At 37.7% G+C, this 17,820-nt stretch overlaps 1 protein-coding gene across 1 annotated transcript in view; it reads left to right on the top strand.

The window, feature by feature from the left end:
* Positions 1 to 13,955, top strand: part of Itprid2 (ITPR interacting domain containing 2) — a 36,880-nt gene extending 22,925 nt beyond the window's left edge. The window contains exons 12-18 of the mRNA XM_004660283.2: positions 815 to 892; positions 973 to 1,100; positions 1,490 to 1,637; positions 2,785 to 2,850; positions 3,484 to 3,945; positions 11,224 to 11,341; positions 12,833 to 13,955. Of these exons, the coding sequence (XP_004660340.2) occupies positions 815 to 892; positions 973 to 1,100; positions 1,490 to 1,637; positions 2,785 to 2,850; positions 3,484 to 3,945; positions 11,224 to 11,328 (987 nt within the window). The 3' untranslated portion in view covers positions 11,329 to 11,341; positions 12,833 to 13,955. The remainder of the gene's footprint in view (positions 1 to 814; positions 893 to 972; positions 1,101 to 1,489; positions 1,638 to 2,784; positions 2,851 to 3,483; positions 3,946 to 11,223; positions 11,342 to 12,832) is intronic.
* Positions 13,956 to 17,820: the final 3,865 nt, after the last annotated feature.

Here is a 17,820-nt window from a genome sequence, read left to right as displayed (position 1 = left end):
GCTTGTTCTGCCCTAGCTGTGGTTTCTTCACTGTGGATGTCCCATCAATAACTCAGATGATAAAACTTAACCCTGACCTCACCCCAGGAGACAGGTGCTGTCCAGTCTCTGTCCTTAGGTTTATTCAGAGCTGCTAGGCAGCGTGCGGTGAGCTCATCCCTGAAGATAGGTGCTCTCCAGTCTCCGTGCTCAGTTCAGGTGTGTTCTCCAGTGATGCTGGGCAGCATGCAGTGTGCTCAGTATTGGAGTACATGCTGATAGGAACATGTTACTTTTTATTTAATTGCTTGTTTTGTTCTGCCCTTGCCTTTCTTTGCACTATCAACTCACATGAATATAAAGGCTCAGCTGTCACCACTGTTGAGTAGATTTAACTAATCTGAATATTTTCTCTTGTTTTTAACTTCTTTATTTTTCTTTCTTATATTGCATGGACACTGAAGGGCTAAATTGGCTTTTGATCTTACTGCCCAAAATAATAGTATGTGGTAGGTGCTTGAGCGTCTCCCCTAAGATGGCCGGTGGTTCTTGCTACTCTCTTCGGAAGTTCTGTAAACACAGATAGGAACTACAGATTCTCCTCTGCCTCTTCCTCCACTAGGAGTAGATTGTCTCGGACTTGGACTAGGGAAGAGTACTTGGTAATGTTGGGGACTAGTTTCTTCTGCTGCTGATTATTGTATAAAAACTGTTTGGTTTGGTTTACTTTCAAAGAGGCAAGTATACAGGCCTCAGTGTTTGGCTTTTGGTACATTAGAGAACTTGGAGGTCCTCATTTGACAGTGGTTTTCAGTCGCATGTCATTTCTTTACAGTACCCTGTGATGAGAGGACCTGATCTTGCTGCTGTTCCACGTAGTGCTCAGAAATCATCTGTTCTACCTCTTTATGAAGTAAGTGCCCTCTTGAATCCTTTTGTTACAAAATAATTTGTATAACTTAGAAGTCTAATTTTGTCTACATTACCCCATAGAATACTTTCCAGGAGCTTCAAGTAATGAGGCGGAGCCTGAATTTATTCCGAACACAAATGATGGATCTGGAGCTGGCAATGCTGCGCCAGCAAACCATGGTGTACCATCACATGACGGAAGAGGAAAGGTGAGCCTCACTTTGTCTTCACATGACTCAGGGTTTCCTTCTGGGAAGCAGTTTTCAAGGAAAGTTTTTGAGCTTTATTTGTTCAGCTGTGTGAACCAGCATGGATCAGCAGTGGGTTTAGAGAATGCATAATGGGTCACTAAACTACCTTCTGTGCCTCCAAGGTATTAAGGAAGATGGTGGGCAACCTGCTTCTCCAGTGTGTGCTACTTAAGAGTGTCAAGAGCAAAGATCATTAACATAGTGTCCACACTTGTACTTGCTACTGCACAAATTTATAAAATGTGTAATTCAGTACCTTCTTTTAGCCCATTGTAGTTTTCTAAATAGTTATGGTAGGAACTACCAAAGTACTATTTTCTAATTTGTTCTGGTCATTGTACTGATAGGTGTGAAGTTGATCAGCTGCAGAGTTTGAGGAATTCTGTCCGCATGGAGCTGCAGGAGCTGGAGCTGCAGCTGGAGGAGCGCCTGCTGGGGCTGGATGAGCAGCTGCGCTCCCGGGCGCCTTCGCCTTTCCGCTCCTCTGCGCTTTTGGTAGGCCGCCTTTGGGGTGTCTGCAGTGTGCTAGGGTTCTTTATAATGTGCTGTGGAATTCAGCCTTTATTTTACATGGCAGTAGAACCATGCAAAAGGTTGAAGGAGCTTTCCCACACTATACTTTTATGTGCAAGTTGTGATTATTTTTGTATTTAGAAATGCAATGACATTTTATGGGGGTCATTTTTAGTAGTGGGAAAAAAATCCCCAAATTTAGTCTTTTTGAAGTAAAAATTCTAGTGAGTTAAAGTGATTAATTTTAATTTGTACTACTGCCCATAATGTCAAAGAACTCATATGTTTCACTCTGCCTTTTACCTCATCCCTTTGTGTTTAAGTTCCTGTTCCTTTTGAACTTTTCCTTTATTTTCAGTTATTTTTCACTTTTTATGCTGCTTTTTCTTTCCCTCCCTCCCTCCCTCCCTCCCTCCCTCCCTCCCTCCCTTCCTTCCTTCCTTCCTTCTTGATGCTGGTGATTGAACTGAGGACCTTACTCTCACTCACTCAGGCCAAATTCATACCTTGACTGAGCTACAGCTCCAAGAATTAAATGAAGTATTTTGGTAGAAAACATGTACAATCAAGATAATGAAAAGAAACACTACCTCTTTATTGTTTACCACTTCTAATACATCTGATATTCTTTCTTATGGAATTTGGATTTTAATATTGTATTCTTAGTTTTGCAAATAGTTTTCAAATTATAAGATATGTTACTTTAAATTTTAGATTTCATTTCTATTTTAAAATGTTTTATTTTGCTAAAAATAAATCTGTATATCTGTGTACATGTATACATGTGTACACATATGTATATGTACATATGCATATGAACATATATGAATGAGAATGTGTCCACATATACAATAAGAATATTCTGAATCACTAACAAATATGTTTCCATAGTTTTGATCTGTCATTCCTAGAAGTTGTTGGTGGGAGCAGAGGATTAGAACACCATAATAACACATTTAATGGATTGCTGTAGAAATTGAATATGTTCTCTGTGACATAAATTGATGTTTCAAGGAAATAGGTAGCCATTGAATTTTATTATAATAGGTAGCCATTGAATTTTATTATAAAACACATGAAGTTTGAGAAGTGAGTCTATACTTATACATAGCCTATTTTCTTTTTCCAGGGGATGTGTGGCAGCAGAAGTGCTGATAACTTGTCATGTTCTTCTCCATTGAATGTGATGGAACCAGTAAGTCTTTTTCTCCTACGTTATTGGGGAAGGGAGTGAAACCACATCTTGAGAATATGCAGCTTTCCCAGTTTGGGTGAAATGTGCTTGTCTTAAATAGAATTTGATAAGTTAATTACTTGAAAATGAATTTGCAACTTGTAGGTCCATTATCATCTTAGCTATTAGAAAGTCATCTTTATTAAAATAGTGATTTTTCTTAGTGGCCTAAAGGAGGTAATGTACCACAAAACAGAAATGTTTAACTTTTACTCCAAGGACAATGTTCAGCCACTGTCAGATAGATCTCAGGTCTTTGAGGTAGAATTTGTAAAAATGACTATACATTTAACCAAAGTCTAATTCTTACTATATTTCAATTTGTCTTGTTATTTATCAGTAACTCCTCCCTACAAGAACATGGAATCTTGGTTGTTAGCTGAAATGTCATCCCACTTTGTGTTCCGGTTACCTCCTTTACTGCTTAAGCTTAATATGAATTTGAATTTGTTTTGTGAATGAAATTGAATAGTTACTAAATGAAGTATAATTTTGTTTTCACAAGTTATGTAGTATTTGGCAGTAATTACAGCTCAGCATTTTTAATTACCAATCTTAATCTTGAGAGAGAGTAACAAGCTTTCTGACATCCAGGTTACTGAATTGATGCGGGAACAGTCCTACCTGAAGTCTGAACTGGGCCTGGGACTTGGAGAAATGGGATTTGAAATTCCTCCAGGAGAAAGCTCGGAGTCTGTTTTCTCTCCAGCTACATCTGAGTCATCTTCTGTCTGCTCCAGTCCCTCTCGTGCCCACAGGAGAACCGGAGTGCCTTCTGGCGACTCGGGGGCCAAACCCAGAGCCCACTTAGTGGCAAGAAAGAAAATATTCCGAGCATCAGTGGCCCTGACACCAACTGCTCCCTCTAGAACAGGCTCTGTGCAGACACCTCCAGATCTGGAAAGTTCTGAGGAAGCTGGAATGGCTGAAGAAGCCTCACGGGTTATAGAACCTAAATCTGAGGTGGAAGAAGGGCAAGATCTTCCTATGATGCCAGTTGCTGAGGAAGTGCATAGAAATGTGGAACAAGATGAGCTGCAGCAAGTCATTCGGGAGGTGGGTACAGGCCGGGCTCCTTCATTTGCCATCAGTGTTACAGGGATTTTATCTGAACAGCAATTATTTATCAGATTTTCCTTTTACTCATTATATACTGACATTTTCAGAAAGCTTTTAAATTAACTTTCCTGTCAACTCTGTTGACTAAGAACATGTTTATAATAGTATTTATATAGATTTTGTTGTACATTATAAAAATAATTGCAATTCTCTGTATTCATTTTAGTGAAAACTATGTTTGTAGAATGTGAAATAGAAAACATGGTAGACTCTTTGGGCATTTCATTTCTGTATGCAAAAACAGAGGGACTATAGGTGTTGGGGAGATATGGCTTTGTGAGTAACAGCAATTTCTGCATAAGCATGAGGACCTGAGTTCAATTCCCAGAATCCACTTCCTTTGGTGACTGATAAAGTGTGGAATGTTATGATTTTTTTCATAGGTTGAAATAGAGTATGAAAATTCAGTTGACCCTGGCAGCTAATAGAATGAGGAGCTGAGAAATCAACCATAGTTCCAGGTTACCAGTTGGAGTGAAAAAAAAAAAAATGGTGAACACTAGTAGAATAATTGTTTGCATTAGCTTTCTATTACTGTGACAGAATACATGAGAAATAAGAAAAAGGAGGACAGATTTATTTTGGCTCATGGTTTCATTCTATAGTTACATTGAGCTCCTGTGTCTGGGTCTGTGGTGAAGCACAGCATCCTGGTGGACAGGGCATGGTGGAGGACAGATACCTACCTCTTGGTAACCTAAAAGGAAGGAGAGGGAAAGAAGAAGGGGGCAGGAATAGAATAAAGCCCCACAGTGCATGCTGCCAAGGATGTACTTCCTTCACCCAGGTTGCCTCCTAAGATTGTCTTGTCTCTCAGTCGCCCATCAAATCATGAATCCATCAGTGGATCAATCCATTGATGAGATCAGTGCCTTGTGATTAGTCATTTCACGGAACTCCACCTCTGCATATTACTGTATTGGGGATTTGAGGACTAAGACTACAACCCATGAGCTTTTGAGGAACTTCACATCCAAACCACAATGCTCTTTTCAGCACTGAGTTCTGTTAATAAAACAACTAGTATGTATCTGTAAACAAAGGGGAGCAACATAGATATACTTTTATAGTGTCTTTTCCTTCTCTTCTAATCATGTTGTCCTGTTCTATGCAAAAACCAGTAGAGTGCATAGGATAAAATGATACATGGTGAATTTTCTTGCATTTTTATTTCCTTAAGAATACCCATAATTATTACTTTGAGTAATATCTTTCATTTTTTCTATTCATTGAAAAATAAGATCATGTGCATTAAAAATAGTTCACTTTAGGGTCTGTGGCTGTAGCTTAGTGGTAGAGGATTGTACCTCAATGTGTGAAGCCCTAGGTTTGAGTCTTACTATTACCCATACAAAACAACAAACAACACACTTTATGACGTAACCAGGGTGAGAGGAAAATAAGGCATGAAAACCTTAGGCTTGTTTCATGGTATGATAAACATGACTAACTCAAGGGATCATTGCCAACTTACACAGAAAAGCATACAGCAGAGCCCTCAAAGTTTTCAGGTTTGGGGACATTTTTTATTTCAGAGTCTATGGAAACGTTCAGAAAAATCAAGAAAACTTGGAAATTTGAAACATTGCTGGTTTCAAGAATTCAGAGTCTGAAACTTTGAATATGGAAAAATTAAAAACTGAATAGAAAAGATCAAAATGAGCCAGAGAATTTAGAGTCCCTGCTTTTAAGTTGTGTGTTTCTAACATGATGACTAATGTGAATCAGATGTATTCTTAGAATCAGTTCATAACAGAATATTCCCTCAGATGGGCCATTGATCCTCTGGTCTGGAGATAAGTGCATAAGTTGAAGGTGCCATCATTTATGGCTGTGTGACAATAGTACATTAAAATAAAGCACAGTCTGTTCTGCCATGAGCTCACAGATGGTGCAAATGATCCTGGAGGCCTCTGCTATGATAGCTCATGCAGTGAAAACCATACATCCCGTAGGTATGACAGGGCTAGAAGAATAATGCCCAAACCTATTCGGTGATATTAAAAATTTATGATAAATTAAAACAGCAGTTATATATCTTTTAAATACAAAAGTGTTTCAAAATAATGCTTTACCTTGAAAACTCCTGAGCTTCAGTTGTGGAATTGGGGTTTGGAAGAGTCAGAGTTGGTGAGTGACTGAGGGCTGGAAAGCTGCTCTGCACCTGACAAAGCCATAATGGCCGAGTGAGTCAGGACCACTGATGCAGCTGCTGGTTGTGAAATTACATGTGTTTTGTGTCTGTCTCCAGGTTCAGCCACATGCACATGCCTGTGTCCACCTACTGTTTCTTGAGGATGAAATGCACATGAGCAAACATGAAATTTGTGTTACATGCAAGTTGTTCCCTAGAATTTTATCCGTATTGAAACAAATTTACCTTTTTACAATGAAAATAGTAGACTATAGCCTGCCTTGTTTTTGTGAATCTTCATGACATGACATGACTACTAAGTGTGAAAGATCTTAATTCAGTATATTTATTTGCCCTGCAATGGACTTGTTTTATGTAAGTTGACTGTGGCTTGCTAATGTTTAGCAAACAACATCCATCCTACCTGATCAGGTGTGAATGTGAGTAATAACTCATCCTTGTTACATACTTTTTTTTATCAAAGGTCAGTTTTAAATAAAACTAATTCTCCACTCAGTACACGCTGTTCGAGGAAGCAGGTGTTAGCTTTGCCTTTGTCAGAAACACAATATTTTTTTTCTCCTGTTTTGGTTTGAAAGTTTTCCTGAACACAAGATTTGTACATAATTATTCCACTAATGCATGCATAAGTTCTTTTTAAACTGGTCTCATAGGGTCTGTGCAAAGCCCAAGGAGTGAAGAATTCATGATAGACCACAGCATTGATTGTGTGGCCAGCAGTGCACAGCAGAAAAAAAAGTTCGTTATTTGGTCCTATAGAATTACTTAATTCTTTATAAGAACCACCCACCAAATACAAATGGCACTATAGTTTTGTATTTAAACCAGCATGCAAGGTAAATGTTTGAAGAACTTTCAGAATTTGTTACTAGCCCCCTTAATTAGAAGCCATTCAGTGCAAAATATGCATAGTTTGGAAGCAAACTGGCTTAACATTTACTCTTGGTGTCTACAGATAAAGGCTTATCAAATAGGGCCTATGAGGAAATGGATGTACTCAATACAACCAGCTGTTGTAAAGTATTTAAAGAGCATGCACCAGTAGATACATTAGATCAGTGCTGGTTATAGAAAAACAAATTAATTTGTGTTGATACCATCTTAGCTCATTTACAGTGATTAATATTTGTTTACAAAAAAATTAAAAATTGATTATTCTTTATTCCATTCCTTTATTATATAATCTTTTTTTTTTTACTTAAATGCACATGGTACTAAATTCTAAATTTTTTTTATATATTTATTTATTTGAGAGCGACAGACACAGAGAGAAAGACAGATAGAGGGAGAGAGAGGGAATGGGCGCACCAGGGCTTCCAGCCTCTGCAAACGAACTCCAGACGCGTGTGCCCCCTTGTGCATCTGGCTAACATGGGACCTGGGGAACCGAGCCTCGAACTGCGGTCCTTAGGCTTCACAGACAAGTGATTAACCACTAAGCCATCTCTCCAGACCGTAAATTCTAAATTTTTAAGCTTTTTTATCTGCTACCAAAAATCTTAATTTAGGTTTTTTGTCTTTTCAGTAAGTGTGGGACCTCTAATGTGATTGATAAAGGCACCATTCAACAAGGCAGGACTTAATCTTGGGTGGAACAATTCTGCAAGTGAGGATTAAGCACGCTTGGCAGGCACTTTCAGAAAAGTTCTCTTGGCACTCCTGGTTGTGTGAATACAATGAGCTCTGTCAGGCCTTTGTCTCCATCATCATCATCATCGTACCATGTGCAGGTTTCTGAAGAGCTTTCACTACTAACAATGCACTAAATCCGTAAGATTCCTCTTTGGAAGGACAATATTGAAACAAAGTCCTGTCAAGCAAATATTCAACACATTCTGTACATGAAACTTTTGTCACATTAAAAAATCCTTCCTTTTTCTGCTCAGACGTTGCACATATCAAAGTTAGAGAAAACTACAATTTTGGAATTTGACTCACCTGTGGTATATGTGATCAGGGGCCTGAAACTATCTATAGATATTTAAAAAGTGTATATATTCATAGAAGTAAAGAGATAATAGCATGAATGAACATGTGCCCACAGAAACATGCCCTAAAATTAAATGTCCAAGAGAAAACATGGATTGTTATGTGGCTAGAAAGTTTGTGTTGATTGAAGCTCCTAGACTTCATTCACAATGTCTGTCAGTACATCTGACATGTTTTAAACGTGTATTTTGGTAAAAACACAGCTTGCCATGTCCTCTTTTTGCATATGCTCTTCAAGCCAGCTTGATGCAGTAAGCCACCATGGACTCCGTGCTCCTTAGATCCATATTACGTAGATGTGCAGCCCATGCCTCACGCGGTGTGTCAATGTGTAGTCAGTAGAAATCTCAAGCTTTCTTCAGCCTACACATTTTGGAAATTATGCTTAGAAAAGTAATATTACCATCCATTTTAGTATTTTCACTCATAGTCCTTGCATCCTCTCTATAGCATGGGAAAATTTATAACTAATTTATTTGTCCATGCATTCTTTTGCAAAACAAATCACTAGACATTTTCAGTGCTAGTCAACATGTAATGGTTTCTCTATTTTCTTTTTCTCTTTGTTTCTGATCTTACATCTCTTTCTCTCTGACTTACTCAATCATTCATTGAGGGCTTATGATGAGGTCAGTTCACATTGATCAGTAGACCTTGTCTCTTCCTGAGCCAGCTCACAGCACACTTTCTACTTGAGCACCATGTCCTCTTTATTCCTTTCTACCCCTTAGGAGGAGCTGGCTTGTCAGTTAGCCTCCACTGTATCCCAGCTCATCAAAGATGTTCTTGCTGCATTTTTCATCTGTCTTGTCACATGAAATTAAAATGTCCATCTTCTCAGAATTTACTGGTTTACTTTTTTCTTCTTCTAGCCCATACTACTCTATGATTTTCAAAAATCAAAATGTACTGTTCTGATTTATAAAATTAATGTTCCTTTACTATTTTATGAGGAAAGTGTTCATTTCTGATTGTTCATCTAAATATTACTTAACAGTAGAGATTCATCTCTTCAGGATCTCACTGTTGCCCAGGATGATCTCAAGCTGCTGGGACTATAGATGCACATCACCTTGTATGGAAAGAATCTTAGAGATCCTTTCAGATTTTATGCTAATATCTGTGTCCCTCCAAACCTTAGCAGACACTTTAGTTGATAAATAATACATGAACTAGTTGGATAGTTTGCTTTTGGATTGGTAAAGAAAAAGGAGAGTGGTAAAGTGGCCCTGGTTTATTACAGCACCACTAGAAAGCACACTGTCTTGTAAATACAGATTGACAGTGAGTATTTTTCCACATATTTCTGGTTATACCGTGGCTCCCACACTATAAAGTTTTATGATTTTGTCTAATAACCATTTAAAAATGAACTTACAGTAAGTGCTATGAACTTTGAAAACTCTTAAGTATTAGAAATGTTGATAGAATGTAAATGAAAATCTTACATTTATTAAAATACATGGCAGTACAAATAGTTGGTTTATGCTATATAACATGTATGTCTATGTATTGTGGGTCAGTTCTGTATGACATTTATACAGAGCTATTTTTGAAAAGACTTCAGTTGAGATATGTTCAGTCTGTATTTAGGAAATAGGTCATGCTGACAGGAAACTGGAAATCTAGAACTTTTAAAAGCTAGTTGAGTGTGTATCTGTGCTAATTTGGGAAGGCATTATCTATTTACTTCAGGAAATGCACATTTAAGGTATCCACAAAAGGGCTGTTTGGAGGTAATGCTTTATCATTAGTTAGAAAAGAAGGAAGACAGCCATGTGTAGTATTTAGACATCTGCAAAAGAATATCCTCATTAGAATTGTCATCACCTCAGGTCTCTGCATTTTTGATCAATAATCTGAGGGTGGAAAATGTACCATAAAACTTTAAAAAAAAATTCTCTTTAGAGTTTGTTGTTTTGAGCATGTTTTTATTTATTTGAGAGAGGAAGAGGCAGATAGAGAAAGAGTGAGAATGGGCACATCAGGGCCTCCAGCCACTGAAAACGAACTCTAGATGTATGTGCCACCTTGTGCATCTGGCTTCCCTGGGTACTTGGGAATTGGACCTGGGTCCTTAGGCTTCACAGACAAATGCATTAACCACTAAGCCATCTTTCCATCCTGAGGATGGAAAATAAATTTTGCAAAATGAAAATTCCCATTTTCCATTTAAAATGCTCATGTTAGGTTGAAACAGCATGGTACTGTGCTAGTTCATTTTCTTTCCATTAATATAAATAAGTAGATGTGCTTGAGTACCATTTTGCCAGTGAAAGCAGACATCTACAGGCTGCCCCTATGGAGTAGGTAGACATCAGTGAGAAAGGGGCAAACAAACCTCATATTAGTCCCTTCTTCCAGGGAATTCTGTGTCCGAAAGCAAGTAGCTTTCCAGAAGGTATCAAGTAGCATTTTATCATGTTCCCAACCTAAAAATTGTGATTTTTTCTAACTTTTTAATATTTATTAATTTTTAACATAGATTATATATGTCCCATCTTCCCTGGTCCCTATTTCCTCAGTAGGGTTCTTGGTGTTCAGTGGTGGGTAATTAGGGCCTCCATCAGTTTCTGTGGGGGTGGGGTGCTTCAGGATATTTACCTACCTTGTGACTCTTAGAATCTTCATGTCCCTATCCCCCCTTACACAACAGTCCTTGAGCCTTGGCAGGTGTGATAGAAGTTTGTCTTAGTGTTGAATTCTGAGTAGCCTGTGTTTTGATGTGTTTTGGTTCACCACCATGTTTGTTGCTGCTTTCCTGGAGGTGGTTGTCAAGCTAGCCCTGGGAGCCATACCAGTGTCCTGCTTCCACTGCAGTTCCTCCTGGATCATGATAAGTGTGGTAATGATGGGGATGTTTTATAATGTAGTTAGCTGATGACTCGTAGGTCTGATCGAAAGTGTGGCTGTTCGGCTTGTGTTCTGACAAGGTCTTTGTGTCCCATGAAGGGTGTAGTTTCTCTGAGTTAGCTGATGGCAGGGATAAATGCTGTTTTTGTTTTTCTGAAACAGAAATGTGGATGACAGTCATCTTACTAAGTGCTTGTTTTTCTCTTTTTCCATTATAGATTAAAGAGTCTATTGTTGGTGAAATTAGACGGGAAATTGTAAGTGGACTTCTAGCAGCGGTATCTTCAAGTAAAGCATCTAATTCTAAGCCAGACAATCATTAAATTGAATTTATAGGTAACTTTTACAAATTTCTTTATTATATGGATGTAAATTATCACTTCTTTTTCAATTCTGTTTTCTTAATATATAGCTTTGTTTGTTTAGCAAGTTGTTTTTTTTTCATTTTTACAATGCCTGTAATAAGTGACTATACATGAAAACCACTGGAAAATATAGTAAACAAGTCAAATACGAAGCATATAATTATCTATATTGAATGTTTATTTTGGAATTTTATTGTAGCAAATAAATCCTGGAATTAAGCCCTTAGACCTGAATCTCATTTTGATAACTTTGGTTATATTTCATACATATGTTTTATGGCAAACATTTGAGAGTTGATCACAAATTTAGTACTTTTCCTATCTATTTTTGTCTTTTAGAGAAACACATCCCATAGATTAATTTTTTCACATAACTTGTTAAAAGTGTCATGTGATCTTTTCTATTTTTTGTGTGTTGGCGTGATGTGTGTGCATATGTGTAGAAGCCAGAGGTAGGCATTAGTGTATTTTCTTTCCTCACTTGCTCTCCACCTTAGTTATTGAGACAAGCTCTCTAAGCCAGAGCTCATTAAGTGAGCTATGTCTAGCCAGCCATAGAACCATAGAGATCCATCTATCTCGGCCTCCTTAGCACTGTCACTCTAGGCATGCACCACCACACTGAGCACTGACATGGCTTCTGGGAATTTGACTTGTGTTCTCACGCTTTCAGGGCAAGCACTTTCCTACTGAGTCATCCTCCCAGACTGACTTATTTTTATTTACCTATTAAATGAATTTCACTTTATTTCATATCTCTAATTATAGTCTATAAATTGTATGTTAATAGTGATATTTAGTGAAAATAAATTGATATTCTTTAGTAGGACAATGCTTTTACTAGAGCAAAAGATATTTATTATAATAATATAAACTAAAATATAATTTGAAAAGATATATAATGTCAGGTGTGGAAAATGGGAATATATTTTTAAATACTATCATTGTGGTCACTCAAACCTCAGAGATCCAGAGTTTACAGAGAAAGTAACACTGAATCTGATCTCTGTCTTGCCCGCCAAAGCTCAGGAAACATTTCAGAAGAGGGGGCAGAAAGATTGTAAGAGCCTCAGGGTGGGTGGGAATAGCCTAAGGCACTATGTCTCCCATCCCCACCCTCTCCCAGAGACTGCCTCTTGGTCCCCACAATGAATACCAATAACCCCACCAAAGAAGACCCTCAGCAGAATTGGGGTAAGAGAGAGGAGGTCTAGTAGTACAACTTTTATAAATATTAATAATAAAAAATTAAAAAAATAAAAAACTATGCCATAAGCAGGAATAGGATTAATTTTAAAAAGCCAGGGATTAAAGAAGTCTCAGAGATAAATAGCAACCACAAGATTACATCTATGTGTGTGAGTTGTAAGTGTGCATATATATTTGAATAAAATGCAGTATCTTAAGAAGCTTTGGTATAGTATCTGAAAGGTTTTTTAATGCTGATTTTTCCTTCTCCTAGGATTGGTGTGGATCCCATTAGCTGTATAATGTTGGAGTAGTCAGTGATGTGCACTGGTGGAGGTGGTATCTCTACTTTAGAAGATGCTTTCTGCTGAGTGGGGCTACTTTATTCAGTGTACAGTCAGCATTCCTTCTATTCTTATATCTTTTAAAAATACATAGGAACTTAGGCACTTTGCTGGTTCTTTTAAACTATCACCCTAACAGTTTGAGAAGCCTAATATTTATTTGTTTGCCAATATTGTTCCAGTTGATACCCTGTGTAGAATTAATTATAAAACTTGAATACTTCTAGACATAACCACCTTATAAATAACATATTCCTTCAGACTAGCTTCTTTAAACACTGACCTCTATGAGGTATTTACTGTGCAATAACTGATTTCATTTCTTGAGAGCTTGAAGCAACCAATGGTTTCCCCTGCACTGCTGTTAATTAGTGTCACTTCCAAGAAGACAAAATGTTTGTTGTAAAAAATTGCTCTTTAATTCTTGAGAAGGCTACTAAGAAGCAGTAGGGTAGATAAAATGAGGTCACCAACAACTACTTCATGTTCTTACACTGTAAGCCTTGTTGCTTTGCCCCAAACAAATGTCATTTTACTTTAGCTTATATGGTATTTTTCTTTTGGAAATGTGTCTATGGTAAACACTATGGATTTTCTGCATTGTGCAGATGTCTTCTTATGAGATGTTTCTTCTGTCTTTTAGAATAAATAGTAGAGTATTGTCAAAATAATGGGGCCTGTGACTTGAATGGCTAGAAATGAATAAACTGGTTTTTGTGTTTTCAAAATGGAAATAATTGAGATCTGTTCTTATATATGAATGATTTGAATTCAGTTTTAACCAGTGAAAATTCTGTTTTTAATGAAAGCAAAAGGAAAATAGCTTCCTATTTGGTTGTATATGTGTCAATTAAGTGTATAAAGTAACAAGCAGATGTTACTAGAATTATTCTTTAGCATTTATAATTTCAACTTGTATATGTTTCTTTGTGTGTGAACTTTTAGTCAAAAGCAGTGAAATGTTAACATTGTTTCCTGAAAGAATATCTAAAAGGGTTATAAATGTTTGGAATCCCACACAAAGGTTGAGTTCTAAAAAAATAAAAATAAAAACAATAAAGTATTTATTTTGCCTAAAATATTGTTGATGTTTTTGAACATGTTTGTATAGTGTGTGCATGTGTGTTCATATATGTGTGGGCACATGTATAGGTATAAGTGCATGAGCATTTGTGTGCACCAATGTGTTGTAAAGGCCAGAGGTCAACGCCAGTTGTCTTTGGTCATTGTCTGTTTTTGAACTCTCAAAAAAACTGGAGCTCACCAAGTCAGCTAGACTGGCCAGCAGACCCTGAGGATCAGCCTGTTTCTGCATCCCCAACACTGAGATCAGAGGCCCTCACCCCCATGCCATTTTACATGGGTCCTGGGCCTCTGAACTCAGGACCTCGGGCTTGCATGGCAAGCACTTTACTCGTTGAGCCATCTTCCCACTCCCCTGATTACTTTTCTTGAACTGCAGCATGATTTGTATTACATTTGATGACTAGACAATTAAATCTGAAAAAACTGAAGTATAGGCCCTAACTCTGCCCATGGAGAAGCATCCACAGTGCTCTCAGAAACTCAGTTACCTTACCTAAGCAGGGGTGGGCTGATGCCCTTTGGCATCTGGTATGGGTTGTGAATCCCATGTAAAATCAAACCAAATTTTTCTGCAAAAGTTGCTGTTAGGTTTAAAAAACAAAAACAAACACACTCACAAAAAGAACAGATTTTAAGCTAGACCAGGAAGTGCATAGTTCTCATCCCAGTACTTTGGAAGTAGAGGCAGGAGGATCAGGAATTAAAGGCCAGCCTCAGCTACAGTCCCCAAAACAACAGAAAGAACAGATGTTAAAACATTATTGATTACTCAGCAATTTAACCAGTTGATTGGGCAATGGAAAATATGTTAAGCAAACACCTCAAATTAATTGTCACACATGCATCATTGGTTTTTAGCCTTATTTAGTTTACTCCTAACAGTACAAGCTTCTCAGGTTTTGATGAAATTAAAGATACAATAGTTGAAGCAAAAGGCTGAGCCAATGAGCAAAGTATTTAGTACTCAAATGATTTTACCACTTAGCTATATCTTCCCACGTGTTTTAAACTTTAAAAGCATTTGAGAGCTATATTGTTCAAGCAACTGTGCTATGTGCAATGAATATTGAAAAGAGCCTTTTAAAAAAAGATGGAAAAGTAGCATCTTTTAAAGAAATTGAAAGAGTGATCAGAGAAGGCTTTACAGAGTTTTGGAAAAATACATATTTTTTGAAATAGAACCCACATACCCTTTCAAAATCTTAGCTCAACATGATGACTCACCTATGATTACAGAGCTCAAGGTCAATTTGGGCTACAGAGAGTTCCAACAAAGCCAGCCTAATCTACAGGGTAAGATTTGTCTAAAAAGGAAAAAAGATAGCTACAGATGATTGGGCTTCAGCGTGAGAAGGAAAAAAACTCAGTAGCAGAGGCCAGTAAATTAAAAATGAGACATAAAGGGAAGAGAAAGGAAGGGAGGAGGGTACTTAATAGTTTGGTATTGTATATATGCAAGTGGAATGACTGAGATGGGGAGGGGATATGATGGAGAATGGAATTTCAAAGGGGAAAGGGGGGGTATTACCATGGGATATTTTTATAATCAGGTAAAATGTTAATAAAAATTGAAAAAAAATAAAAAAAATCCTCCCCACAAAAAAGGAAAAAAGAAAACTCCAATTTTGAGCTTCTAGCATTTGTATTTTTTTGAAATATAACAAACCAGTTTATTTCTGTGTTGATAATCATTTCAGTGTAATTTTACAAACAACATATCTTCTGAGTATATTATAATTATTTATTTATTTATTTATTTTTGGTTTTTTGAAGTAGGGTCTCACTCTGGCCCAGGCTGACCTAGAATTAACTATGTAGTCTCAGGGTGACCTCGAACTCATGGGGATCCTCCTACCTCTGCCTCCTGAGTGCTGGGATTGAAGGTGTGCACCACCACACCCAGCCTATAATTATTTACTTTTGTGTGATAGCAAAGGATTTCCAACTTAATTCTGAAAGATACTGTCTAAAGTGGGGAAAATAGTCAACTGCTAGATCACATAAATAATTCAAATTACAATTGAAAAGACAGTTCTCTGCAGGAGGCCCATCTTCTTGCTGGAAGAAACAATGGGCAGTGCTGGGCAGAAGATTGCTAAGTGGAAGGGAACTTAACTGACTTCTCTGAGGCAGACTCAGGAAGTGTGGACATCATATGTCATGACCTTGACATCTCTACAGGTGAGGTAAAAAAGAGGTACTTTTGAGAAGTGGAGGCCATTGCCTACTTTCTGGTTTCTTACTCAAACAAGGAACACTTGGACATCTCTGAAATACTCTGGCTCAATGTTAGAGAAACTTCTCATTTGTAGCAGGAGCTTTTTCACAGCTCATCTGTTTTGGGGGTTGCTGGTCTGATTGATTATGCTGGTCTATGACGATGACTGTCAGAAGATCCGTACACAAGAATGGCATGATCTCAGGTGGAATCTATAAAGAAAGCTGATTTGTAAAAATTGAAAGTGATAGTAAGTAGAGGCTGGGGAGGGGCGGGGTGAGCTGGGGTAGGGTCAGCAGAGTACTTGCCTAGCAGGTACAAGGCCCTGGAACCCAGGACAGAGGAGACTGGGGAGAGGTGAGGATGAGTCCTAACTTACAGTTACACTGATACACAAAGTTCAAGGATGACTCTGCACAATGGCATTACTAGATGATGATGAACTGCATAGTTTTAAAAGATAGCAAAAGGGATTTTTGAATCTTTCTAGTATATGTAAATGATAGATGCTTATATATGTAACCTGACAACATGAAAAAATATATATATGGATTTAAACATGACTCAATAAGTATGTTGATCAAGACATTGCATGATACTTTATAATATTTATGATTTTGTATATTTATGGAAACAAAAAAATTAAATAAAAAATTTTTATCCATAAGAAGCTCATGGTTTGGTGGTCATTTCTATTAAAATGCATATTTGTTTTCTTTTTGAGAAATGTGTGAATGGTTTGTGTTTTTGAACTCAGGATCTTTGTATTTGACAAAAACAGAAGGGTTTCAAAACTGGTTTTTATTTTCTATATGCCTAGATAGATTTTGTTTACTGTTAGAGGAACAATAAATCTATTGTGGACATTTTAGTTTTGCTGTATAGTTTAATAATCAGTAAGAAAAAAATCAATAAAGTTGGTCTGGAGAGATGGCTTAGTAGTTAAGGAATTTACCTGCAAAGCCTAAGGACTCATGTTTGACTCTCCAGGTCCCACGTAAGCCAAATGCACAAGGTGATGCAAGCATGCAAGGTCACACATACAAGGTGGCGCAAGTGTCTGGAGTTCAGTAGTTCTGGGTGGAGGCCCTGGTGTGCCAATTCTCTCTCTCTCGTTCCCACAAAATAAGGCTAGTCTGTTGAGCTTGCCTCATAAAATCAATAAAGTTAATTTCCCTGTGCATTCTTTTTTATCCATTTCTGTCACAGATGTTTCCCTGAAGACAATTCAAGCAGTTCATCCAGCCCCAGCCACCCTTTTAAAGCATTGTTACTTCTTTTCTCTTGCAGTTTCCTATGTCTTTGTGACTGCTTCAGCAATAGAGTGCGGTAGAAGGGTGCCTGTGACTTTCCAGATTAGGACAAGGAATTGTTGTGCACTTTCGTGTGATTTTCTTGAGATTTGTCATCTGGTTCCCACCTCCTGTGTTGTCAGGAAGACCAAGATGCTGAGAAGACGCTCTCACGGAGAACAGAAGCTTTCGGCATTTGGCCCTAGCTGAACTCCCATGTAACAGACTGCCAAATGGCTCATCATGGAGTCAGTTATCTCGACTGTGGTTTCTCCAGCTGCTAATAAAGCCTCATCGCCAGGTGATACCACGTGAATGGTTG

Source organism: Jaculus jaculus, chromosome 4, assembly GCF_020740685.1.
Source record: "Jaculus jaculus isolate mJacJac1 chromosome 4, mJacJac1.mat.Y.cur, whole genome shotgun sequence".
Classification (NCBI taxonomy): Eukaryota; Metazoa; Chordata; class Mammalia; order Rodentia; family Dipodidae; genus Jaculus; species Jaculus jaculus.
The sequence above is the reverse complement of the archived record's forward strand: the minus strand, read 5'-3'. Positions and strand labels throughout refer to the sequence as shown.